Source organism: Takifugu flavidus, chromosome 15 (assembly GCF_003711565.1).
Source record: "Takifugu flavidus isolate HTHZ2018 chromosome 15, ASM371156v2, whole genome shotgun sequence".
Lineage (NCBI taxonomy): Eukaryota > Metazoa > Chordata > Actinopteri > Tetraodontiformes > Tetraodontidae > Takifugu > Takifugu flavidus.
In genome coordinates, this window is record NC_079534.1 from 2,195,130 (window position 1) to 2,219,284 (window position 24,155).

Consider the following 24,155-nt stretch of genomic DNA (forward strand, 5'->3'; position numbering starts at 1 on the left):
CAGATCGTCTTACCTTCGACGCAAACCCCACAGCGTCGACCATTAGTTCGTTTAAAGCGCTGAATACTGCACCGGCCCCTCTAGAGAGAGGCAACCCAGCCGTGTAGCTCAGCCCCACACTAACAAGTGTCACAGTGATCCGGGCCTTCCTCCCCCTGTGTGAACGCCATGTGAGAGGCGGCTCCATCCATGCCCCCGCCACCTCCGCACAAGGCCCTCCATTGACTTCTAACCTGTTGAGGGACCACGGGAGACAAAGAGGCATAGGGCGGGGCCCATCCCTCCGACAAGCCTGTGAACAAACGTTAACATGGCTGCAACTGTCCACCCCCTGAATCACTGAATTTATTGACCAACCACAGAGCCCATTCACGCCTGGAAGGACTGATAAAGGATGGGAGACATGGATGCCGTGAAGGTCCATGGAAGGAGAACCATGCTTAGGGGACAGAAGGGAGGAGAAAGCCTTTGTGACCGTCTGGTGGGTCGGGGACCTTTTGCAAGACTTGGGCGTCTTTGTGTCAGTTGGTAAAATGAGGGCGACCGTAAGTGAGCATCAGGCCAGCCTTGTGTCCTGACTATTAATCAAGATGAGGGCCTGACGAGCAATCCAGACACTCCGAGAAATATGCAGAAAGCACCTGAAACGAGCGATCTCGGTGGAGAAAGTGCGGTCGTTACAGTCCGAAATTTATTCCGAGCTGGTCCGGACTCTCTATTCCTGGATAAAGAACCACTAAATAAAGCCCGTGTGCTCGGGGTCAGTTCTTGAAAGTACACAAGAGAAACAAAAAAACAAAAAAATCCTTAAAAGAAACAAGAGACGGAGTCCAAAATGTCTGAAAACGCACACGTCTGATTGCAAGCTTGAGAAAATCTTTTGGCGTAAGTAGCTAGCTGTGAGGAAGAAAGGCTGTGTGTTTTAGCTTCTTTATGTCTTTCCGCCATTCTCCATCTGTTGCTCTCGCTGTACAAAAGGATACAGCAGAGTGTACACAAAAACCCATATTGCTTTGTGAAGAGGCAACACTATCCACAAATTACATGGCAAACAGATCGAGAGTCCGACATCTCAGCTCTGCAAACATCGCTGTTTACCGAAAAGATGATCCGTGGAAGTCAGGGGAGACACACATGAATTCATGATGCCACCTCATCCTCATCATGAATATTCCAGAAAAGGCTCTTCCCTGATCTGTGGGAGATTCCTTTCTTTCTGGTACAAGCGAGGAGCCCCCTCTCTTATTCACCATCCCCTCTAAATCCATCTATTCAGTGCCTATAGGCCCTGATCTCCACATGAAATGATACCCCTCTTTCTCCTCCACTCTCGCCCCTTTAAGCACCCATATGCCAGGCAGCGAGGAGGCTGGGAAAGCCCATAATTGATCAGTAAGTCTTAGCTGAAAAAGTGTGACCAAGGTCAGCCCCCCACGACGCATGCAAGAGTGGCTTAATATAGATTTATTGAGAAATGTAATGGGAGTTCTGCAAACAGGCTGAAACACTTTTGCACAACTGTAGGACTGTAAGTACACTTAAAAATCAACATCTCCCTTTTATTGTCAGTGATGATTTCACACCACAAATTTCCTTTTTCTGCTAATTTGACAGTGAGAACTATAAAACTTACATCAAAATCAGCTGCTATTAATTAAAGGTGTATAAAGAGGTCACCATTTGCCTTGAACACCTTAATTGTGTTAAATAGTATAATCCATTTCCCTTCCAAAGAGAACAGCCAAAAAAAGGCATTTGGAGAAAAAGAATGATTTTTTAAAAAAGGCATCCTGGGGACACTTTCCCACAGGACTCCTCGTTAAGGTTTTAAAAACATTAACCAAGGTTTTCAGCTTCTGCCTTTCTAGGAAGAATCTCAGCATTAAGGCGGACAAAAATAAGGCAACTGATTATTTTCTTGGAAAAGAAAAACACCGTCGGCTGCCATCGTGGAAACCCTCAAAAGAGGCAGTTCTGTCCTGAGTGTGTGTTTTTGGACTTTAGACGCCCAGGCGGTTGTATGCTTGTATTCACGAGGAAAACGCCTGGAGTCGGAATAAGAGCCGCGAACCAGTTGCACTGGCAGCATTCTGGTGAACTAACGCAGTTAGTATGAATGCAGTAAGAGCCCCAGATGTCAGTTTAACGATTCATTTCAAGTCAATCATTAGTGCTATCTTCAAAAGTACTGGGATTAGCATGCTGATCACATTGGCCTGGTTTGTTGTTGATTGTAATTCCACGTGCTGCCTTCAGAGGCAATATCGAGTCACTTTAGGTTAGGTTAGGAAGACTTTTGAATTAGTTGCATAAAGATGCAGCGCGCCCACGTAAAACAGCACTTAAAGAGAATGAGCCCCACTTTCCTCTAAAGGCACAAAAAGGTAGCATGAAAATACCATTTGTAATATCTGTTATAATCTCTCACTCATTCATATGAGGAGGCTGATGTTTCCTGATTTTGATTGCTGGAATTGAGCTAAATATGCTGGAATGTAAACTGTGAAACGGCAGAGACGAATTGAGTTTGAGAAGCATTGCATCACGGAACCTGCAACCGCATCTTCTTGTTGCTCAGGAACCTTCGAGCCGACTGTTTAGGATCCAAACGCTGCGTCTGTTCTGATGAAGCCAATCACATGGTGGCTTTACGGCGGTCTGTCGTGGGCTCAGGGTAAATCGACAGGCTGGTCTTCAGCTCTCTGCATTACCGTGCTTGTCAGCCCTGTTGGAGGTGAGGGAGGGCTCGGTGGCGTAGGTGACGGAGGAGGGGCTGGGTGGCCAATCAGCATCATCCAGCATCTTAAGTGCAAGGCTCCGGTAGCGCGCCCTCGGGGGCTTGCCCCTTCGGCAGAAAATGAAGGAGAGTAGTGAAGATGCCCAGCGGTTATTGGCTTCCTGGGAAGGGATGACACAAAACTGTTTAAGGTACTTAAGTAGCAGTCGAACGGTGAGGATGGAGCCTTTAGATTTGGATCAACTAATGATCTTCTCATCAAGAAGACTCAATCATAGAAAAGCTTCAAGTAAAACCTTGAGGAGAGTCCTGATCAATCAGGAGCATAAAAAGAAGTCATAACAACAAAGCTCAATCAATTTGCTGTAGCAGAAGCTTTAAAGACAAAAAAGAGACAGTTTCCAAACCTGCGGTGGATCAGAAGGTCGGGGCTCGGGGGGGTGCTTTACCCCTTTATTGCCCCTGAAAACTAGCCGCCACAAGCAGATGTCAACGATCACAATCTATGAGAGATTTCCGCTTTTTAGTGGAAAATTAAGAATCAGCCAATCACAAATGTTGTTTCAACTACAAAGTTGTGCATCATGGATTTGATTGATTAGTAGGGGATCAAAGATTTCTGATAAAGAGACGAGTCGTGTGCTGGAGAGGATGGCTGGAAATCATACCTCCAATAGGAAAGAGACGGCCGCGTTCGCCGCGATAATGATGGCCAGTGTCACGCGCCAGTCGTGAGGAACACACACGATCTGAGAGGAGGCAGAGCCGCAGGAATGAACGCAACACCGCACAAACTCAACAGTGCTTCCAAGTTTACCTCCAGGAAGTTGTCGATGGCGGGGACAGGATGCAGCATGATGGCGAAAAGAAACGCATACAGAGCGACGCAGGACAGCAGGAACGGCCCTTCGGGAAAACACGACGAAACAGAGATGGGAGGAGAGGAGGGGAAAAAAGTCACTCAAGGATCAAAGACTACAGACGGACGGAGGGAGAATCGAGGGAGGGCCTCACAGTTCTTGTAGCTGGGCTGTCTAAAGGGCTTTCCTTTGGAGAAAATGACGGCAACAGCCAGATACTGGAAGGATGAGACGTAGAAGAGACTGGTGTTCTCGTAGTTCTTGATGTTTTTGGGGCTCGTTGTGTTATCGACGTGGGAGAAATTGGAGCTGAACGCATTACAGGCACTGCAGGGCAAAGAGAGCCAAGTCAATCTATGCTACAAGCCATGGAGCCGGTGCCACATGTGCAAACGTTCCCATTGACTCAGCGTTCAGTGGTGTCACTCACTCAGACTGAGGGGTCCATATCTCATACCAGCTCTGCTGTTGCACCAAGAGGAAGGCTAGGACCTGGAAGCCCAGGCAGGCGATGATCTGGGTTAGAACCGAGCAGAGCAGAGGGCCAGAGATAAGGCTGGACGGAGGCCGGCGCCACACCAGCTCCTCCCACGCCGGGTTCAGGCTCACTGAAGACGGGAAGAAACCACGGCAGCACTTAAAATCGGACCTCTTTATCTAATCGATGTTGAATATTTCTCTCGGCATTACTCGTGAAGGCAATGATGAGAATGATGGCCATGTCAATGAAGAGGAACTGGAAGTCTCCGAGGTTGCTGAGAATCTGTTATTGGAAAAGAGATAAAAACGGTTTAACATTTAAAAAAACAAACAAACACAAATAAACCCCAAAACGGCAACTTTTATCCTTTGTGAGGCACTTTGTGCTACCTAGTGTATGAAAAGTGCCATATAAATAAAGATTGAATTGAATTGAATTGAACTTTTCCCCATCGGGCAGGATAACTGAAAGCCAGCTGTAGTGTTTGTGTTAAGTGTGTGTTGCCGCGCGTGCTCACCCAGTAGAGCAGCGTGACGCTGATGTACTGGATGATGCTGTACAGAGCCATGAACTTGAACACACAGAAGGATGTAATGAGAGCAGCCCGGCCTTCCCTGTGAAATCAAAAAGGTCACACTCAATCTTCTAAGTCCAGATGAGCCTCACGGGTGAGCACTGGAGGTCGTGCCAATAAGTGAGATGAGTGTCACGATTAGGAGTCCATATTCTTAGGGGGAAGAGGCGTATTGATGATTAAAATGTCCCTAAACTCGGATAAAGAGGCTGAGAAGCTCCTGGTGGTGTGGGGTCTCTAACCAGGGCGCAATCTGTGGTGTGACCTTTCCCACCAAATAAAACTGAGTCAGACCTCCCTCCAACTGATTCGACTGCCTCGCTACCTGATGAGCGTGGGGACACAGGAGATGTTTGGCGTGGTGGAGGTGAAGGGTGACGCCACGGAGGCCTCCAGCTCTGACAGAGAGATCCCGCTGTGCGCGCGCTTCAAAGCCTGAGACGGACGACAACACAAGAGTGGGGAAAAAGCACTCGACAGGATTCAGCAAGGAGAAATGAACAGTCAGTTAGCTTCCAGATCTTTTTCATTTCACCCAGGGGAATGGGGGGGATCTGCGCGCACTAACTGAAGGTGACCTGCACTTACTCCGCAATCGTTGGCGCCGTCGCCACACATTCCTACGATGTAGCTGCAGAGTCAGATGGACAGAGTCAGATCTGAATTTCACATGAGAGAACCTTAAGGAACAGAGGGGAAAACAAATAAATCACTCACTCGATGCCCTGCATTACTTCCACCAGCTGGGTCTTCTGGTCCGGGGTCATCCGAGCAAACACGGCTGCTCTCAGCAGAAGCTGAGGCGCCCCCGTGTGGAGAGAAAGAGTTACAGCATCAGTGAGGACGTTCACTCATGTTGGCTTCATACAAGTAAAGATAGAAAAGGATTTTTCCAGTGTATTGACTGGGGATTAGGACCGAATCTTAAAGTGTGCCTATGCGTTGGCGGTGGAGTCTGCACCTTCTGCAGGAGCTGAGGGAAGTGTTCGGTGATCACGGCAAAGGCTTTGCCACTCACAGCGAAGTGAAAACTCGGCTCCTGCTTGTCAAACAGGCCTTCATCGACGTGTACAGCAACCATCTGTAAGGTAAAGGTCAGTCAGACGTTGCCTCTTGACCTTTAGGACTATTTGAAAAGCTGTTATCCACACGCCTCAAGTCGGATAAGATTTTTAAGTTCTACCTCCTCTATGTGAGATGCAGTTACATTTCTAGAACGTCTACATCGTAACACACGCGCATTTTTTTTCTGTTGCAAAAAACTGATGGTAGCTTAATGATGCGTACATTGTAGTTTTACGAGACTATATTTAACCTGAAGCACAAAGACAGCAAACATGTCTGAACATGCAGGGCAGCTCAGTCTGCACCTGAGGGTTCGAGTTAGATGTTCCTCACCTGTGCTCACAGTCAGCCTGTGACTACATGCACTTTGTATCTATCTCATCTATCTCTGTCTCACCTGATCGATGACGTCTCGGGGGTTTTCAGTGTAACGCCACGTGATGCTGGCGGGCTGGAAATCCCTGGGAGGAACCGCGTCCACAATGATGACCCTCTCGTGCGTTTGGACCATCCCGCAGTCCCGAGCCACTGAGATGGCCGTCAGCATGTTGTCACCTAAGAAAGGATTTTTTTTTAAAAATCAGAAGGGGAGCAAGATTAGCACAGACAGCATGAATACACCGGTCACTGGTGCAGGGTTCTAACCCCAAAAGATCTGCAGCACGAAACTTCACCACCACAAGAAAAAAAGAAAAGACTTTTTTACCCGTCACCATCAAAGTGCGGATGTTAGCTTGCCGCAGCTGGTATAAAACACCAGCAGTCTCCTCCTTTATTTTGTTCTGCATGATGATCAAACCAAGGAACTCCATGTTGGTTTCTATCACATCCCTGGAAGCACAGAGGCAGAAAACGAGCCGTGGGTCAGAGACACATCTGTGAGATTGTTACTGATAAGCCCCTGCAAAGTGGATCACAGACGGTGAGGATTTAGACGACGGGCACGGCAGCAAAACAGGGAAACCTTTTGAACACGACGACTGCGGCGTTTCAGAGTATTTATTGTAGCTCATTAGACCAGCAGGGCCTGGGCTGCAGACAGCTCATCTGAGTCTGCCTGGTGGGGAGATTTCTCCCTCTGGTTTGTTGTCGAGACTCCAGCAAACAGCTGAACAGCTGTTTACAGGCTACTTCTTTAAAGCTTTAACTGTCACGGGAGCAATATGATCAACCATCTGGAATTTATCTCCTTTATAAATGAGTGGGAATTCTGGTGGACTGTTGCTTTAAATTCTGTGCTTAGCTGCATGTGCGCATTGTTGAACGGTTACCTGCTGAGGGTCTGGATTCTGTGCCAAGAGAGTTTAGACTCCAGCTGTCGATGGGCCAGAGCAATAACCCTGAAGCCCTGTCTGGTGTAGCTCTCCAGGGTTTCAGGGAAACTCTGCGGCACTGAAGAGAAGGTCATGTGCGTATTTGTTAAAGACAGCCAATAATGACAGCAAATGCTCGAGGAGACGGGCTGAGAGTCACACCTGTGTGCTGTTTACAGAGGCTGGCGATGACCTCTGGCGCTCCCTTCAAATAAGCATCCATGTGTTTTTCCCCCAACTTCCTGACCACCACGCTCATCCTCTGCAGGGCTGAGGAGAAAGGGAATTGACGCACGATCCCGATTTCCCCGGTCTGAAAATAAAAAGGAAACGCTTTAATAATGGAACCGATTATCTTGTCATGGTTTCTTTGAGATTACTGAGCAACCACAGCTTGCTATGTTATGAGTTGCAGGTCTCAGCTAGGAGGACCTCTTCCCTTCATCTCAGCTAACACTGACTAGCATTAGCTACTAACTAGCCACTAACTGTAACTTTAAATTAGAGCACAGATTAGCAAAGTGTCGCAAAAATCTGGATAAATGAATAAAAAAGGGCAACTTACAATAAGTTCTGACAGTTCCTGTGGAGGAAAAGAGGGCTTCTTATAAAAATAAGCATATAATAAGCATTTCCAATCAAAAACCTCAGAAATGTGATTTATGAGCAAATGGCACAGAGCGATGGTACCATGTTCTGATCCAGTGAATTTTTCTGATTGGCTTCAGGGCTGGAGTTTTTTGGAGGTCGTACAACTGTGGGCATGATGGGGTTATGAAGGGAGGTCTCCTCCTCTGTGGGCTCCTCTAGGACCTAAAAACAAAACAGTAAAGATGCTTACTGATCTAAAGAAGTGCCTCTGCTTAATCTACAGGTAAAGCTCACCCAGCCTGTGGCGTTGAACATCTTGAGGTCTAAGGGGTCTCCAGACAGCTCACCCTCTATTTTGGTCAGCGAGTGACAGCTGGCCATGCAGGCCACAAATGTAGAGTTAACCAAGTTTTCCCCGGTAACATCAAACTCTGGAGGCGAGAAACTGCAATAACAAAAGGAGGGGCCAACAAAGGCGATGACGGTCGATTGGTTTATGAATCTGAGGACAGACCGACTGTCAAGACTTCTTATCATCTGCAGGGGGAAAAAAATAGAAACATGTCTTTATTTATTTCTTTATTACCTCCCAGACGCAGCTCTGTGGACACCCCATAGGTCCAGGCCGTCCTCAGTCAGGGTCCCAGTCTGACGGAGCAGATAAACAGTGCACGTGAAGAACGTACACACCCAGGTTTTCTTCACTTTGTGGAACACTGACTGGAGCCAAAGCTGCTCTACCTTGTCGAAACAGACCAGGTTCAGCTGACCGCACATGTTGATCCTCTGAGGACTGATGCAAAAGATGCCGACGCGCTTCAGACGCCGCTGCGCGTACACGATGCCGACCGTCATGGCCGCCGGTAAGGCCGGGGGCACGGTGATGGTGATGATGTCCAGAGATTCAATAATGATGGTTTGAGCAGGCACCTGGAGAACATGGAGGAGGAACCACAACATGACCACAGCGGGCCGGATTCGGACCTTTTCCCTCTTTCCTTCTCTCCTACCTTGCTCATGATGCTGAGGACAATAGTGTAGATGAAGCCGATGGCTGCCACCCCCACCAGACACAACAGGAACAAATAAGCATCGCGGTAGAGCTTGAAATCTGTGGGTTTGGGGTGGAGGATGGAGCGCACCAGCTGGCCTTTCTCCGTGCTGAAGCCTGCGGGAGCACACGAGCGCTTCCGTTGAGACCAGAACTCATCAAATTAGCACGCTGCTCCGCTTTTCTCCCGCTCACCTGTTCTGACCACGACGGCTTTCACCAGTTCGCCAGAGTAGAAGCGGGTCTGGATCACCAGAGTGCCGCAGAACAGGGTGTGTCGCTTGTGCTCCTCTTTGTCGTAGCTCTGCGCCCCCTCCTCGCCCGCACTGGGCAAACTGGTCTTGGTCACTGGCACGCTCTCTCCTGGAGATGGAAGCAGGACGCTTTCTGATGGCTATTACTAAAAGCTGCATAACGCGCGTTTTGGACGCTAAACCACAGGAGCAAAAGCCGTTAGCAGGCTCAGAACTATTCCTTTCTGCAGGGGGAGGTGTATGGGAACACAACCTGTCAGCATGCTCTCATTCACGATACAGGTCCCCTGGACGAGCACGGCGTCGCAGGGCATCACCATGCCGTTGGCCGGGATGGCGATGACGTCGCCGGGCACGAGCTCTGTGGACATGGCCTGTTCCATTTCTGCGGAAACGAACGGCCAGCGCAGGAAACGCAGAGATCAGGTCTCTGCACTGATGCTGCCTGGGACTCTGTGAAGCCTACCTTGGTTTCCTCTGCACACCGAGACCCGGAGCACGCTGTGGGCCGCCACCATGTCGCGCAGCATCACATATTGCTGGAGCGAGAGCAACGGCGTTCACGTCGACAGAAATGCTACGAGAGGCAACGGGAACCCGGCGAACCCACCTTTTTGATCGTGTACAGCGAGGTAGCGATCGAGATGACGGACATGAAAACTATTGCTGAGGCGTAGTAGTAATAGTCCTCAGCACTCCACAGAATAACACTGAAGAACTGGAAGATGTAGAAAGGATTTAATACCTGATGGAGGGAAAAGGAGACACGCCGGGCTTTAGAAAGACAGCAGTAATCACCGTGAACCTAAGGTGTTGTGCAAAAACTCACTTCTTTTATCAGAAGTTTGAAAAGAGACGGCACTCTGACGGCGATCTCGTTCTCCCCGAAAAACAAAGCCCTGAGTAGTTTGAAAGGGTTTACAACTTTAATATGAGCACGCGGCAGGAAGACGATAAACCACAGGGGTACCTGTAGGCCTGCAGTGTTCTGGCCAGTCCGGAGCTGTGGTCGGAGTGGATGCTGGCACAGCTCACCTTCACATCCTCCAAACCTCTGAGAGATGCACAAGCACTCAGTTCCACTGCAGCCACTTAAAGCAGGACAAGCAGATATGAACAAATCCACCAATTAAAGCCATCAGGAATCTTACTTGTAGAATTCAAAGTTCTGTATCTCATCGTTCCAGTAGTATTTAGTGCTGTGGTGGTTGAAGTAGAGGATCTGGGGTGGGGGGGGGTTAAGAAATGGATTAGGCATGTATCATTTTTAATTGCTGCTATAACCAGTTTAAGGCTGCGGTACCTGGACAGGCTGCCTCTCTCCAGATTTCCTGCCGTGCTCCTGGATGCTGCCGTCTCTGTTTGGCAGCTGAGCCACGAGCTGCGGATCCACGTTCTCGAAAGGCGTCTTCCCCGGGGCCGAGATCACGCGCAGCCTGGCCCGGAACCACTGTCGAAACTCATCCTGCGTGAAGTTTCCTGAGAGTAATTACACTGGCGCCGGCTTCAGCCTTTCTGTCGCCACTGTGTCCCTACCGTGGTTCTGAGCAGGAGTGTGTGCGCTTCCCTCAGCGAGGTGGGCGTGCAGGTGCCCTTCACGCCCCACTCGGGCAGCCAGTAGAGCAGCAGCAGCAGGAGACCCCCGGAGCAGACGGCACCTACACCCACCAGGACGATCTTCCACAGACAGAGCTGGTAGCCCCACACCTCCTGCACAGGGAGACACGCGCGTTCATACGCCCGGCGGCTGCAGGTTTCCATGATTGTGTCGAACATCAAGGATCTGGAGTCACACACACCATCTCGTCCTCCAGGCCCTGGTTAATAATCTTCCCCTGCCTCATCTTCATTTTGCCAGAGGTGCAACAACTGTGGCGAGAAGGAGAAATCCACCTTTATTTGGACGCCGGTGCCGGCAGGTCGTAAAAGTGAAAATTCCAGCCTCAGTCTGGGTGGCGATTATTAAAGGATTGGGTTTTATGACCTCTGGAGCAGCAATGTACTAAACAAGATAAAAGGTAAACGAGTGAGCCATTCATGAGACACACACATGGAAAAGGATCTACTTCAATGCTGAAGATGTAATTTATCCTAAAAGAAAGATGATTGTTTTATGATTTAGCTAAGGTTAGAGCACAATTCTAATGTGCATTGTGCACAGAGCATAAACACGGCACTTGTTTTGCATTATCAATTTACTAGGTTGTTTTTTTTACAATGTTAAAGATAATTGGTGTTGTAACAGTGGAGCGCAGAAGCAGCAGCAGGGGACCTTTGCACCTTGTTTGTCACACCTACAGCAACGTCGGATTCACAATTAAATCGGCACCGTTGTTGATTTGAATACTTTTATTACGTTCTAAGTTCTGAGCACCGTCATCGCCACGATCTATGAAGGCTGAAAGGCACCGTCGTGTTGTGGCAGCGCCTGTGGAACAAGTAGAATTTAAATTCCCCGAAGCCGCTTTGCTTTCAAGAAAGCCAGGATTTTGTCGTAACAGCTTTAAAGGAAAATATGTAAAAGTTCTGGTGCAAGACCAAAACTCAGAGCAGTCCATGAGTAATGGACAAGAACCCCAACACTCTTCCAAAACTTTCCAGGGTCAACCAAAAGAAAAACAAACGTATTAACAGCGACAAATGTTGCAGATGTGTAGAACCCGTTTCCTTTTGCAATCAACCGTGGTTATCTAAAGTTAGTTTAATCGACCTGTTTGCAGTTTTGGGACCATTTGAAGTTGGAAAACAAGAGAAGAGACAACCGTGCTTGCAAGACGAGCTCGATCTACAGCCTTTCCAAGCTATTGCGACACATTCCAAACGTATGTATAGACATTCCTGGCTCGGCTCTTTTCACGGGACGGTAAAGAACTCTCAGGTTCGGCTGTGATCAACGTAAACTGTGCGCAGGTTTAAGGGCGCATTCAGGCGTATGGACTCACCGAGCGTCCTCTCCCCTCAGCGCATCAGACATGGCACATCCTGGTGCATAAACCCCGGCTCTGAAACTTTGTCGGGACTTTTTCTGCCCCTCTGGTCCCAGCGACGATCTCCAGCGTGCGTCTGCAGCTCTGACGCGCCAACACAACAGAGATCCACGCTGCGCGCTGCCGGGACCGTCCCAAACCGGTCCATTCCGAAGGAAGTGGGGAAACAGGATGTGAGGTCATTGTAGGACATCACGTTTGGGCTCGATAGGCGAAAGTTAAAGCAAAATCCGCCAACTTCGGCTGCGCGTCTAAGGGGGGTTTTATCCGCAGGCGTGAGGGGCGTCGTGACTCTTTTCTAGTCGGTCCTTCCATTCAAACGCCTGGTTCTGTCTCGTTTCAGGTCAGTGCAGAACATTTGGCATCTTGGCTGAGACTTTAGAAAGTCCTGAGATGAACTTTTGGGGAAGTTCGTGCGGAGGAGATAGAAAAACCCGCTTGTTTTAATGGGAAATGTCGTAAATCTGGTGGAAATCTCGATGCCAGCTCAAATTACAGGTGTGAAAAGATTTGGTTTGTTTAAACATCTTACAGTTGCAGACTTGTGAACTTGCATTTATCTGGAACTTTTTCTTCCACAGACCCCCAGTGTCAGCTTATAAAAAAAATTAATAAGCTGCAAACCTGGGTGTTGCTCCAGGCCACAACAGGGGACAGGTGAGAAAAGCTGCACCTCCTCCAGATGAGCAGCTGGACTTTGACCCCTCCCTTTTCAACTGCGTCTGGATCGGGTTCTGAAGGCCCTCGTGGCATTTTCATGCGGAAATGTGCTCCCTTGCTCATGAGAGGAACACTGCAAAACTTATCCTGCAGGTTTTTGTTGTTGAGCTTCACTCCCAGATGGTTCAGGCTCAGTATGTTGGACCATCGCTACACAGCTTTAGTAACTTCAGACACTTTATTTGTTCATGAATCATTATGTTTCCTTCAGGAACAACAGCGTGCTCCATCTCCTAAACCTGGGACGACACGTGACGCTTCACGTCTATACTAGTTTATACTCCTTTATTTGTTGTTTGCAGTTCAATGTACAAAGTTTGCATAAAAGTATAGATGTCACACACTGAGACCAGGATAAAAGTCCAGTTCCCTGCTGCAGAGCGATGGACTGTAACAGGGGGGGAAAAAAAAAGAGTAAATGTGTGTTTTTATATGCACGTGCCAAATATAAACGTCCAGTCTACCTCCGACTGCTCGCCTGGAAACCAGTGCCCCTCTCTGGTGCAGGCTGGGGGCACCGTTGGCCCCGCGGCTACAACGCAGCATCTGCTCCCTCTGAGCGACTAGTGTCGCATGCTGGTGGCGTCACATCCACCGTCAGATCTAATCGAGATAAATGCCTTAATATTGACACCAAAACACTAAAACTATACAAGTGTAAAGACGGGAGGAAAAATGTCCTCAACTACATGTACTGTGAGACCGGTAAACCCAAACACCACCTGTTGTGTTCTGATCTGCAGCAGCTGAGCGGTTCCTCTCTACCTTGGCCCTTGCATATGCCACAGACACATTGCACCCGTCTATCTGACAGTCCTCCATGGCTTTTTTGGCCTCTTTGCACACTTCGTCACTCTCAAAGTCCACAAAGCCAAACCTGACCAGAGAAAAGAAAAGTTGTACTTCAAACCCAGGAGAAACTCAACATCGTGGGAGGGAAACAAGCATCACTTTAGACCACCCACCTTTTGGAAGCGCTTGTCTTTTTATTAACAATAACTCGTGCGCTGACCGCCCCGTCGAAAGCATTTTTTAGAGTCTCCGCTGTTGTCTTTTCATCCAGACCCGTTACTATCAGCGTTTTTGTCAGTTCTAGAGGGAGGAAAAAGAAAAAACAGCCATCGTTGTTTTTAAATCACCACAGCTCAAAAGGTTCATCGCAGCGAACTCGGGTGTGCTGGTACTGGTCCAGGGTGGCAGTCGTGGTTGGGCAGTCACACCAAGGGTCGGGGGGGGGTGTTTACATTTGATCATTGAGGGTTAGGGATCATATAACTTAAGGTTATAGGTTGCTCCTTGTGTCTTGGGAGTACAAAAGGGCTCCTATTTGACAGGAAAGTGATCCAGGGGTTTCTTCCTGATCATCAGTCTAAGTCTTGAGCATATTTTGGGTGGGTCCGCTACAGCAGGTGAGCGCTACAACGCACCTTCTCCTAAATCTGCCTTCTGTGTCCGGCAGAATTCAGCTCGGATCTCCCTCTTTCTGAGCTTCTTGTTTTGGGCCGACTCTAAGGCCTTTTGTGCATCGGCCACAGTTGCAAACTCGATGAAGGCGAACCTGCAGCAGGAACAGATGTTTAATTAAAAGAAGCCTTAAAGGTGTCACCACGGCGAGGTGGCCAGGAGGCCGCTCTTACCCTGTTTTTTTGCCGTTCACCTCCGGAAGGGCAATGCTAACAGCTTTCTTAAAGACTGTTTTGAGGGTTGCTTCTTTCACTCTGTAAGGTAAATTGCTCACAAATAAAGTGTTGTTTGGTGAGGCCGGAGCTATGAAAAAAAGAACACGAGATTAAAGATTTTAAAGGTTTAAAGTATCATTTTTTAACAACTGGTTTTAAAAAAGATAAACATACCTTTTGCCTTCTTTTCACCTTTTGTTTCTGTGCCTTTGGACCCGTTTTCTTTTCCAACAAACTTCAAAATCAAAACTTTGCCTTGGATCTTTATTTCTGGCTTTTTTCGCATTATTTTCTTGACAGTGCTCGGTTTTTTAAACTCCAAAAAAGCAGTACTGTCGAGAGCAGAAGGAAACTATTTCACTATAGAACCCTCCAAATAAAATATCATCAAATTTGTAGGGAACGCTTGAAAACTCACCCTTTTTTGGGACCATCAGTTCCACCGGGGAACCTAACATCCACAGCCTTGAAGAGTTTCAAAAGATCTTCTTTTGTTGTGTCGTACGGAATGTTCTTCAGATACAAACATTTGCTGTTCGTGATCGCTATTAACAGGGAAAAGTCGTGAGTTAGCAGTCCTCACATATTTTCCGTGCATGTGTAATAAACCTAACAGTCACGTCAATACCTTTTTTCTCCTCTGCTGAAAGTTGCGCTTTTTCTGCACTTTTAATCTTTGCTTTCTCAACCTTTATGGGTTTATCAAGCATCATCTCTCCATTTAGCTTCAGTGCTTTGGTCATGTCCATCTCCGACACCAAATCTACGTGCGCGTGCTTTCTACAAAGAACATAAGCTGTTAGCTCACTGCACATTTGAGTTGCAACAACATCCAAATTAAGTGAAATGTAAGTAGCTAAAACTTCAAATTGTGCCAGTTAGCCGCACCATAAGTTAAAGACACACCAAACTGAAATATTTTGCTCCAACACTGGCCTGGTGAGAGTTCCACATACTTACTTTGAGCGATCTAATCTGATGCTTTGAAACAGAAGACTTTGTGCTGTGAAGAATTGTGCTAATGCATTGAAGAGTTCTTCAGCTTTTTTGTGGTTGTTTAGGTTCCCAACAAAAACACAAAAACCTAAAACACGATGTTAGAAAGGTGGGTTAAAACGACAGAAAACGATACCAGTCCAGGCATTATGTGTCTCCGTACCATCATTAATGAGCTTGAGCTTCTTTGCTGGGGAGTCCTCGGTCGTAGAACAAGCCGCTCGTTTCTTTTTTCCTGCAACAGATACAACTAAATAGTGTGTAGTGATTCCTGCTTCTTCTACCTCTCAATGCAACATAAATAAAGATAAATCTATGTTACCATCTCTCATCTTTGGGGTGCCATTTTTAGGCTCCGCATCCTCTTTCTGTGTGTCGAACGTTACAGTTACTTTTGATTTACGTCCAGTTACTTCAATGACAGAATCCACCTGAGGATCTAGAAAAGGTTTTTATTGCACGGCTCAGAATTAGACATTACTATGAGACATAATAGTATAAAGTATTAATATGAAAGACGATTACAATTTGTAATACCTGTGTTCAAGCTGTCTTCCTCCGCCACTGTATTATTGGAAGAAACTTTCCGACCCTTTCGTCGTTTTGATGACTGAAAAAGAAACAGTTTGCAAAACAATTAGGACTCCGGTCAAATGAAGAAAGCTGAACCTCAAAAACAAAATTATTTTAGTCTATAAAGTAAAAATTCATATCGCTTGGAACGTAGCGGCTAGCCTACCAGTTCGATTGCGGCTATCTGATTAACCAGCAGTCAGTGTAAAATACCTTTTATGCACTTAAGTTTAGTTGATTATAAAGGCAATACTCACCGCTAACTTTGTCATTTTCTGTAAAATCGCGGACAAGTACAGGTAATAACAGTTAAACACGTGCGAACTGAGCTGAAAATCGCGTTCCCAACGCCACTGCGCATGCGTGTGACGTAACTACGGATGGTCGCAAGGTTTAAGCCGCGTCACAATCGGTTACTTTCAACTTGGGTTATGTACGCGCTGGTGTAAGGATTTTAATGTCTTGGACGCGTGTGATAAATAATGGACAATAGTGGATTTCAAAGACACTGTAAAACAGGCTTTTAAAGTTCAGGGGTAATAACCATCAATTTTCTATCACCTAGCTAAGCGGCTAATTAGCTTGCTTATCTCTTGAGGCGTTTCCGAAACCACATAGCTGAAGGACTCTACTTGTTCATACTGTACTAGCAAAAGAGAAAAAAAAACAACTTAAAGAACTTTTTAAACCCCGAAGGGATTTGTGTTTCCCTGCCGCGCCAGGATCGCGGCGTAATCACAAGTTCCCCGTCACTGGACTTGGTCAAATCCACGGTCCGAAGGTCCAGTGACTGGCTCACCACCTCCACCCACCTCCACAGATAAATGCAGACAGTAAACAAGACCAGCGTGAGCTGACCATGGAGAACACGGGACCCATTTGAGGAACACCGGGAGCAGAACTTACACAGATGGGCAGCCATAAGAACGGTTTTCAGAAGGAAGGTTTCATTTTGTCTGTTGACATCGGCACGACCTCGATCAGATGTCATGTCTATGACAAGGTGGCAAGTATCCGAGGCTCATGCACAACCAAGGTATTAATATCCAGCTCAGATTCTAATTAGACACGCAGCTTTCTCCGTGCGACAAGTGCATGAGTGCTACTGTCACATTCCCCCAGGTTAAAATTCTGTATCCACAAGTGGGATACGTGGAGATGAACCCAGATGCAATATGGAAAGGGTTTATCAGAGTGGTCAAAGGAGCTGTGCAAGGTAGGGTTGCAACATTTGCTGTTGTTTGCCATCTACAAACATAGATTAAATCGATCATTATCACAAAGTTAAAGATTTCTCAGAGTATGAATATGAAAGAAACTAACGTTTATAGGTTAGGCCTATAGGTATTATTTTGCCTTATCTAAATGTTCTTTTGTGCATTGATAACATCAGTCTTCTAATATTTTAAATGAATATATGTACCTATACCCTGGTCACTGTCTTTGTGATGAAGATGCAGGCATACAGATGCACCAGATCGAGGCTCTCGGGATTTCTACTCAAAGAGGCACCTTCACAACATGGGATAGGTGAGCACATTACTTATATATTTGTCACTGCAGCACAACCATGCCATCTGCATGCCACTATATTTTAAGGTTATCATCTTCCCACCCGCTCTCACAGGAAAACGGGGGTCCCGTTCCATAACCTCATTAGCTGGCAGGATCAGAGGGCTGCAGAATTAGTGAAGGCCTGGAACAGGTCCTGTACTTTGAAGGTAAGTTTTCAAGTATGTTCCCTTTCCTACGAAGAGCTTGAACTAAAGATGAGTCAGATTAGTGATTATTTGTGCCGGATGTCGTCCCTGCTTCCGAACATCAGGTAATTCACGGTGTGATGAAGTTCGTCTACTTCCTGAGCAGACAGAAACGATGTCTGGCAGCAAGTCTCATCGTCTTCAGCACTCAGCACGTCACCATGCGCCTCATCTGGGTTTTAACACACTACAAGCAGGTAGGTGCAAAACAGAAAAGGAAATCCTAAGATAACAGAGTCTGACATCGGGACGCCACTCAAATAAGAGTGTTTATGTATTGAAATCTATCAGCGAGAAGGACAAACCAGCCTTCTTTGGCCAGCTTTTTGATAGGAAAACTGGGTTTTCAGCTTTCTCGTGTTTCTTTTCTCTTTCAGGTTTGTCAGGCTGTGTCTGAGGGCAACTGCTGCTTTGGAACAATAGATACCTGGCTCCTTTTTAAACTTACCAAAGGTGTGTTTGGCATGCGAAACTCATCTAAATGAGGGACTTTAAGACTAATGCCCTTTTAACCTTTCAGTTTATTTCAACTTTTAATTATCTGTCTCTACATCTATTTTAAGGACGCCTTCATGCGACAGACTACTCTAACGCCAGTTCAACGGGTATTTTTGACTCCTATCAGGTTGGCTGCATTTCGTGTTATTCACCCTTTTATAATTCCATTTGTTTAGTGTGTTTCTTCCTCATATCAATGCAACTGTTTCCACAGATGTGTTGGAGTCAGTTTCTCTGCTCTATGGTGTCTTTACCCCTCTCCATTTTCCCCAAAGTAGAAGACACAGGGTGAGTTTAATACTTCACTTTCCACGATCTGCGAGTTGGGTCACTGTCACAAAAGTGGCTCTTTGTCGACCCGGTGTCGATCCTATGCTGCACTGCCAACACAGCACCTGTTCCGTAAACACAGCAGGAGTAGTTGGGATTAAAGTCCAACCCCTCGTCCAAACCGCGGGTCGGTTTGAGTTCACATATTCAGGTGCAGGTTCGAATTGTTACAGGACGTGTAAGATTTTAAGCTTAGCTTATGTTGAAAGCAGCCGTGAATCATGAATGACGATATACAGCCAGTCCTTAATGAACTATAATCAACTAGCGACATAAGAAAACAACACAAAGCGACTCCGACTTTTATGACAACGCTCATTTGCAATATGAAGCTCGATGTAACCAGAAGTCAGTGACTAAATTGCGGCAGTGTTTATCGTTCATCTCTGATGACCTGCAGTTGTACTTTAATCAGATTGTACATGATTTTATCTATGCTCTGGTTTCTTCCTCATGTTGCAACAGCTGTGAATTTGGTTGCACGGACCCGTCCATCTTTGGAGTCCCCATTCCCATCATGTCGCTGGTAGGTTCTCCACATCCGCGGCAGTTGTAAACATATGCAATTTCTAAACTCGGATTGTGTTTATGGCAGCATTTACATGTGTAAAGTGCACGTTGGGTATGTTAGTGAACCAGTGGCGCCGAGCACTGGGTGGTAAATTGATAGAAGGTTGAAATTAAAGCACCGTCTTTGTGAAGTTGTCACTCTTATTGGGGCCGATTGTTGAAATGAACTATGGTAAATGATTGTGCTTTTGTGTTAGATGGCAGACCAGCAGGCGGCCATGTTCGGAGAGTGTTGCTTCAACCCCGGGGATGTCAAAATCACCATGGGAACAGGGACCTTCATGGACATCAACACTGGGTGCAAACCACACACTTCAGTAGCAGGTATGGCAGAACGCTGGCAGGTATCCTGCAGATTCCTTCTCCAGGGACGTGTGACGAGCGATGCCCCCCCCCCCCCCCCGTAGGTCTTTATCCTTTGGTGGGGTGGAAGATCGGCTCAGAGGTGGTTTACCTGGCAGAGGGGAACGCTGCGGACACGGGCACCGCCATCAACTGGGCGCAGAAGTTGGGTGAGAGCAGCTTTTTTTTTATTGTTTGCAGGCAGTGGGTTCTAATAAAAAGTCATCTTGTGAGACCACGGCGACAGGTTCAACGGGGTTTGGTGTGTGGTGTTGTTGCAGAGCTCTTCACGGATGTTCAGGACACCAGCGCCATGGCCTACAGCGTTCCCGACTCAGACGGCGTGTGTTTTGTCCCGTCCTTCAGCGGCCTGCAGGTACTGTTGGATGCACGGTGGATGCATTTGGTGTTTCTGTGTTTAATCCTGTCAAAGTCGGATTTTTAATAATTAGAACGACATAATCACGCTTCAGCATGTTCTGCCATAAGAAGGTGCCACGATTGAGAGTGAACAGTTCTCTGTCGACTTGGTTCACTTTTAAACACAAGTGTGATTGTGCACAATCAAATATTGTCGAAGGCATGCAAATTTTGTTTCAAACTATTGTTGTTGTCGGTTGACTTTACTTTGCGTAACATGTGTCTCCTCTTTTATCACTGCCTCCATTGTGATTCGACCTTTTTGTAAGTGTGTCCTGGATGTTTGTGTATGTGGAGTTCTGTGTTTACAAAGTCAGTTTAATCGAATGTCAGCGGCCTAGCGTGATTTTTACTTTCTAATAGGATGTTTGTTTATTTATTATTATTATTATTATTGAGCCATAGTGTAAAAATGTTTCTATATTTAGGCTCCTCTGAATGATCCCGAAGCCTGTGCCTCCTTCATGGGCCTTAAACCCACCACCACTAAGTGTCACCTGGTCCGTGCTATCCTGGAGTCCGTCAGCTTTAGGTCAGCCTTCTTGAGTCCTCTTTTTAGGCCTTTTAGGCCACACATATATATATTTATTGACTGTGCATTGTTTTTGTCTATCTTTGCAGAAATATGCAGCTGTATGACACGATGCACAGAGAAACAAACATTCCCATCACCAAGATCAGGTAAGATTAACATTCCTGCTTACAGACAGTTTCAGAAGGAAAACTAGAGGGGTTCATGCCATCTAGACTATATTCTTGTATATCAGTGAGACCGGTCAGGATCCTTCTGGTTCACCCCCCTGCTGTAGAGTAGTTATCATTATCTCAACCATTGATAGCTGACAGAGCAATATCTGATTGTAAGGTGTGGACGTCGGCCAGGAAACTGGGTGTAACAACCATTTCTTACTGTGTACCCATCTCTGCTAATGCAGCTTAAGTCATACTGTCAGTGCATTATGGGTGTGTGTTTCCCTGATGGTATTACACGGAAGCGGGTCGCATGATATTTAAGTGCTGTGTGTGTGTGTGTGTGTGTGTGTGTGTGTGTGTGTGTGTGTGTGTGTGTGTGTGTGTGTGTGTGTGTGTGTGTGTGTGTGTGTGTGTGTGTGTTTGGTTTCCCTTGTCTCAGGGTGGACGGCGGCGTTTCGGCCAATAATTTTGTCATGCAGCTGACGGCGGATTTGTTCGGAAGAAAGTTGTCAAGGATGCAGCACCACGAGATGTCCTGCCTGGGGGCCGCTTTCGTCGCTGGCCTGGGAGTCGGTAGGCGCCCACAGGCTCACGCACAGCACGTGCACTCTACAGTGCTGCCCAGACAATAATAGTCATTGTCAAAGGCGTTAATTTTAAGCTTGTAAAAACAAACCTTTCTCCAAAAGATTATTGTCGTTTCTCTGGGATTATGTTATTTTCTGTTAAGTCCGTAACAAGAAGTTTTATTTAAGTCTTAAATGGACATAGTTTATACCAAACTATATTTAGGAGGGGTAATAAAGTGCATTTTATCAAAAAGCGCCGTGCACGGCACAATCCTTGCAGTGCGGAGATGAAATAAAAGCTGCTGAGTCACGCTCGGGCTCGTCGCTTTCCCTCTAAAATAGGACTCTGCGGAGACAGTCGCATTTGATCAGAAGTATTAATTCTATTCTTGTCCCTGGCAGCAGGATCAAATTAAAATACTGCTCTTTATTATATAAGCTGCTTTTCCTGCTTTATCACCGCGTCTGATCGGGTCGAGCAGAAAATTCCTCAACATCCTGTACAGTAACTGGCTTTAATGGCGGAACAATGGTCTCCAGCTTCTGTAATGCAAGCACGTGCTTGAGAGCCATTACTTCAGAGTGGATCAATAGCTGTTTGTTGTTCAGCTCGTGCATTTATGGGCGCAGAATGCATCTGCTCGTTATTTTAGACGTCTCGTTTTACCGCTGTTGTGTCTAATAATGTGTTTTCAACAGGGTTCTGGAGGAGCAGGGAGGAGCTGAAGAAGCTGCACAGCACCGACGATGTCTTCGTGCCCCGGGGATCGCCAAAGGCGGGTGCTCGCATCCCAAATGGGGAATACATTCCAGTCTTCCAGAGCTGGGAGAGGGCTCTCCGGCGCTCCATGAACTGGTATGGCAAGACCTAACGCTTGGAGGGAGAGCTGGAAGGTCTGGAGCAGGACGTGAGAGTAGATGTTCCTGAAAGAGTCGTCTAACAACAGTACAGCAAACATAATATTTCCCAAACATGCAGCAGCATGGTTGCAACTAATCTATACGTTTATTGGTTGGTTTTTTTTCATAAGGAAGACAACAACAAACATTTGAAGGATCTCAGTCCGACGTGTTTGCTTCAATCAGAAATAACTTAAACGCATTCGCTCAGGCAGAGTGGAAAGAGCACTTCAGTGTGGCTAATGGAAGTAATTTTCTGCACATTTGAGCGTCGTTATATTAGTAGTTGTCCAAATTGTGTTTTGTAAAGATGTGATATTGCCAAAGTAATTCTCGTAATAGGACTGAGTATTTCAAGGAAACATCAAGACCTTCCAGGGAGAAGACGTGACTTTTATAACTGAGGGCTCTATACACATCTGAGGGCTCTATACACATCTGCTTTGGTATCAAAGCAGATGTGTGACCGGTGTCTTAAACGCAAACCCAGCCGTTTGCACCAGTAATGCCCTATCGACCATAACACCTCAACTTTGACCATTATTATTGTGATTTTACCTCTTCTCTTTTTACTTCGCAGCCTTATGACATTAACCCTTCACGCCCCTTTGAGCTACCAAGCCAACGGTGCCTTTTACACCCTGCTACGCCTCATCCAACTAGCGTTACAGTTATGTGTTTTTCCACACGGGGGCGCTAATTACCACGTGTACATAATGTTTCAGAGTCTAGGAACTTTTAACATGGGCAAAAAGATCTCAGGCACTGTTCATATTTTTTAACAAGTTAAACACGCTGGTTTCTATTGTGAATTTTCTGCTCTCTGCGGCCCCTTTCAGGGTGAACTGACCTGTTAATGTGCTCCTGACTTTATTTAAATGTGACTGGAACAAAAACACGATGGTGCGTTTGCTCTCGCTGAGGAAGTGGCTTGTAGCACATCATTTAAAAAAAAATTAAATTCAGCTTATGTTTTAATCCTTTCTCAGTGGAGTATTGAACTTAACCCAATTCAGAAACACAACCCACATGTTTCCATTTTGATGATGTGTTTTTAGTCCCATTGTTGGTGTGTTGATGCCATATGACGTTTGGAGGCTTTGTGGACTTGAACTGATGACGAATGCACAATAAATAATGTGAGATTTTACATGTGCTGTATTTGCTGGACGTTACATGCGTGTATACCTCGTTCGATGTCTTCCTGTGTAAATTAAAGGCTGTGCGATGCAAAAATTAACACCTCAGATTGAGAGAAGCCTCCATTTCTGACACTTGGAGTGGCAGATGTCCTCCCAAGCTGTTGGGAGGAATCACGGCGATCAGAACCCCCCAGAAAGATGATTAAACGACGACTGCTGATTGAACCTGTCCCTGAGAAAGTCGGTGAACACAAAGGATTTTTACCTTCACCGACTCTGGACCAATGTCTTGTGCCTGAGGGAATTATCACAAACACAGGCTGTCGGAGAGAGATTGCTTCCCATTGATGTGACCAGCCTCACTGGGAGGGTTGCTATGGCAGCTTGTGGATGGAGTGACTGAGAACAAATGGGGTGTGTTTTCCTGGTGCTGGTATGGGGAAGAGGGCGCTAATTGAGTGCACAGAAAAGGGGATTTTCCTAAACAATGGGAGGATTGTGCCCTTTGTCCGAGGACGAGCAGATATACAGTAAGATTTGCGTGGATAGGAGCTCTACAGCCCCCCCCCCCCCCTCCCGTCAGCCCCCCCCTGCACCGAAGCAGCACTTCTCCCGACCCGCCTGTCATTTCCAGCTATTTCGGTCCGGCGTGGAGCGCCGGTGGGCTCGGCCCGCAGCGGACAGGGAGCCGGGGCAGCGCGCGGGTCGGTGCCGCCGGCTCTCACGGTAATCACGGGACGCGTGTGCGCGCTGGTGCCGTGCTGGTTGCTGCATTGTGCGCTGCGACCGATCCCGCATTGCAACAAAATCAATCTGACAGCAGGAACTGGGTGAAATGCGTCCACTACTCCAGATCCTCTGCCCCCATAAGAGCCGAACCATTATATAACTCCACTCTTTCTTTTTGGCCCCTCTGACACGCTGGGATTGTGCGCGGTGGATTGCCAAGAGGCTGCACGCTTTTCCCCCATTTTTCTTGTTTCTCCCGTCGCTGTCTCGGCCTCTCCCCTGCTGACTAAGCCCTTTTCTTTCACTCCAGTTCATTTTAGT

General features: G+C 46.8%; 3 protein-coding genes and 1 long non-coding RNA gene across 6 annotated transcripts; 2 read left to right on the plus strand and 2 right to left on the minus strand.

Annotated features, from left to right (window-relative positions):
- Window positions 1–1,456: 1,456 nt before the first annotated feature.
- Window positions 1,457–12,102, minus strand: LOC130538530 (polyamine-transporting ATPase 13A3-like). 2 transcript variants are annotated; one of them, XM_057056197.1, is made up of 33 exons: window positions 11,869–12,102; window positions 10,726–10,795; window positions 10,463–10,636; window positions 10,230–10,391; window positions 10,078–10,148; window positions 9,897–9,980; window positions 9,756–9,825; window positions 9,537–9,671; window positions 9,393–9,465; window positions 9,180–9,311; window positions 8,868–9,035; window positions 8,632–8,789; window positions 8,363–8,551; window positions 8,208–8,269; window positions 7,916–8,066; window positions 7,721–7,843; window positions 7,596–7,613; window positions 7,193–7,343; window positions 6,989–7,109; window positions 6,424–6,548; window positions 6,115–6,272; window positions 5,614–5,733; window positions 5,370–5,449; window positions 5,241–5,283; window positions 4,978–5,087; window positions 4,596–4,692; window positions 4,288–4,360; window positions 4,028–4,205; window positions 3,752–3,924; window positions 3,555–3,643; window positions 3,406–3,486; window positions 3,145–3,240; window positions 1,457–2,898 (listed from the first exon to the last, which is right to left on the minus strand). In XM_057056197.1, exons 1-33 carry the CDS (start codon window positions 11,898–11,900, stop codon window positions 2,695–2,697), a joined length of 3,771 nt encoding a protein of 1,256 aa, XP_056912177.1. In that variant the 5' UTR covers window positions 11,901–12,102; the 3' UTR covers window positions 1,457–2,694. The 2 variants fall into 2 exon arrangements, with proteins under 2 accessions (XP_056912177.1, XP_056912178.1); XM_057056198.1 differs by lacking the exon at window positions 3,145–3,240.
- LOC130538534 (uncharacterized) lies at window positions 12,093–12,940 on the plus strand. Its single transcript, XR_008953903.1, has 2 exons — window positions 12,093–12,411; window positions 12,495–12,940. It is a non-coding gene; the product is annotated as an uncharacterized LOC130538534 (long non-coding RNA).
- Window positions 12,902–16,915, minus strand: LOC130538532 (nucleolin-like). Of its 2 annotated transcripts, none has more exons than XM_057056202.1 (14): window positions 16,788–16,915; window positions 15,846–15,918; window positions 15,631–15,747; window positions 15,472–15,543; window positions 15,273–15,396; window positions 14,941–15,092; window positions 14,731–14,857; window positions 14,487–14,644; window positions 14,271–14,400; window positions 14,061–14,191; window positions 13,599–13,725; window positions 13,356–13,510; window positions 13,098–13,236; window positions 12,902–13,021 (listed from the first exon to the last, which is right to left on the minus strand). In XM_057056202.1, the coding sequence occupies exons 3-13, from the start codon at window positions 15,638–15,640 to the stop codon at window positions 13,166–13,168; spliced, it is 1,257 nt and encodes a 418-aa protein (XP_056912182.1). In that variant the 5' UTR covers window positions 15,641–15,747; window positions 15,846–15,918; window positions 16,788–16,915; the 3' UTR covers window positions 12,902–13,021; window positions 13,098–13,165. The 2 variants fall into 2 exon arrangements, with proteins under 2 accessions (XP_056912182.1, XP_056912180.1); XM_057056200.1 differs by lacking the exon at window positions 16,788–16,915 and adding an exon at window positions 16,139–16,351.
- gk5 (glycerol kinase 5) lies at window positions 16,639–23,210 on the plus strand. The gene is made up of 16 exons (XM_057056199.1): window positions 16,639–16,917; window positions 17,004–17,097; window positions 17,336–17,411; window positions 17,509–17,602; window positions 17,707–17,838; window positions 18,019–18,094; window positions 18,205–18,266; window positions 18,354–18,427; window positions 18,935–18,995; window positions 19,237–19,363; window positions 19,447–19,551; window positions 19,663–19,757; window positions 20,230–20,333; window positions 20,423–20,482; window positions 20,934–21,067; window positions 21,763–23,210. The coding sequence occupies exons 1-16, from the start codon at window positions 16,792–16,794 to the stop codon at window positions 21,933–21,935; spliced, it is 1,593 nt and encodes a 530-aa protein (XP_056912179.1). The 5' UTR covers window positions 16,639–16,791; the 3' UTR covers window positions 21,936–23,210.
- The last annotated feature ends 945 nt before the right edge of the window (window positions 23,211–24,155 follow it).

Coding starts and splice junctions, on each gene's coding strand:
- LOC130538532 (XM_057056200.1), bottom strand. Junction 15,544..15,630: donor CACCCCAAAGATGAGAGATG/GTAACATAGATT, acceptor TATCTGTTGCAG/GAAAAAAGAAACGAGCGGCT. Junction 14,858..14,940: donor TTCAGCAGAGGAGAAAAAAG/GTATTGACGTGA, acceptor CCCTGTTAATAG/CGATCACGAACAGCAAATGT.
- LOC130538530 (XM_057056197.1), bottom strand. CDS start 11,900: ATGTCTGATGCGCTGAGGGGAGAGGACGCTCG. Junction 9,826..9,896: donor AGAACACTGCAGGCCTACAG/GTACCCCTGTGG, acceptor CAAACTACTCAG/GGCTTTGTTTTTCGGGGAGA. Junction 4,361..4,595: donor GCGTCACGCTGCTCTACTGG/GTGAGCACGCGC, acceptor TTCCAATAACAG/ATTCTCAGCAACCTCGGAGA.
- gk5 (XM_057056199.1), top strand. CDS start 16,792: ATGGGCAGCCATAAGAACGGTTTTCAGAAGGAAGGTTTCATTTTGTCT. Junction 16,918..17,003: donor GAGGCTCATGCACAACCAAG/GTATTAATATCC, acceptor ACATTCCCCCAG/GTTAAAATTCTGTATCCACA. Junction 17,098..17,335: donor GGTCAAAGGAGCTGTGCAAG/GTAGGGTTGCAA, acceptor TTTGTGATGAAG/ATGCAGGCATACAGATGCAC.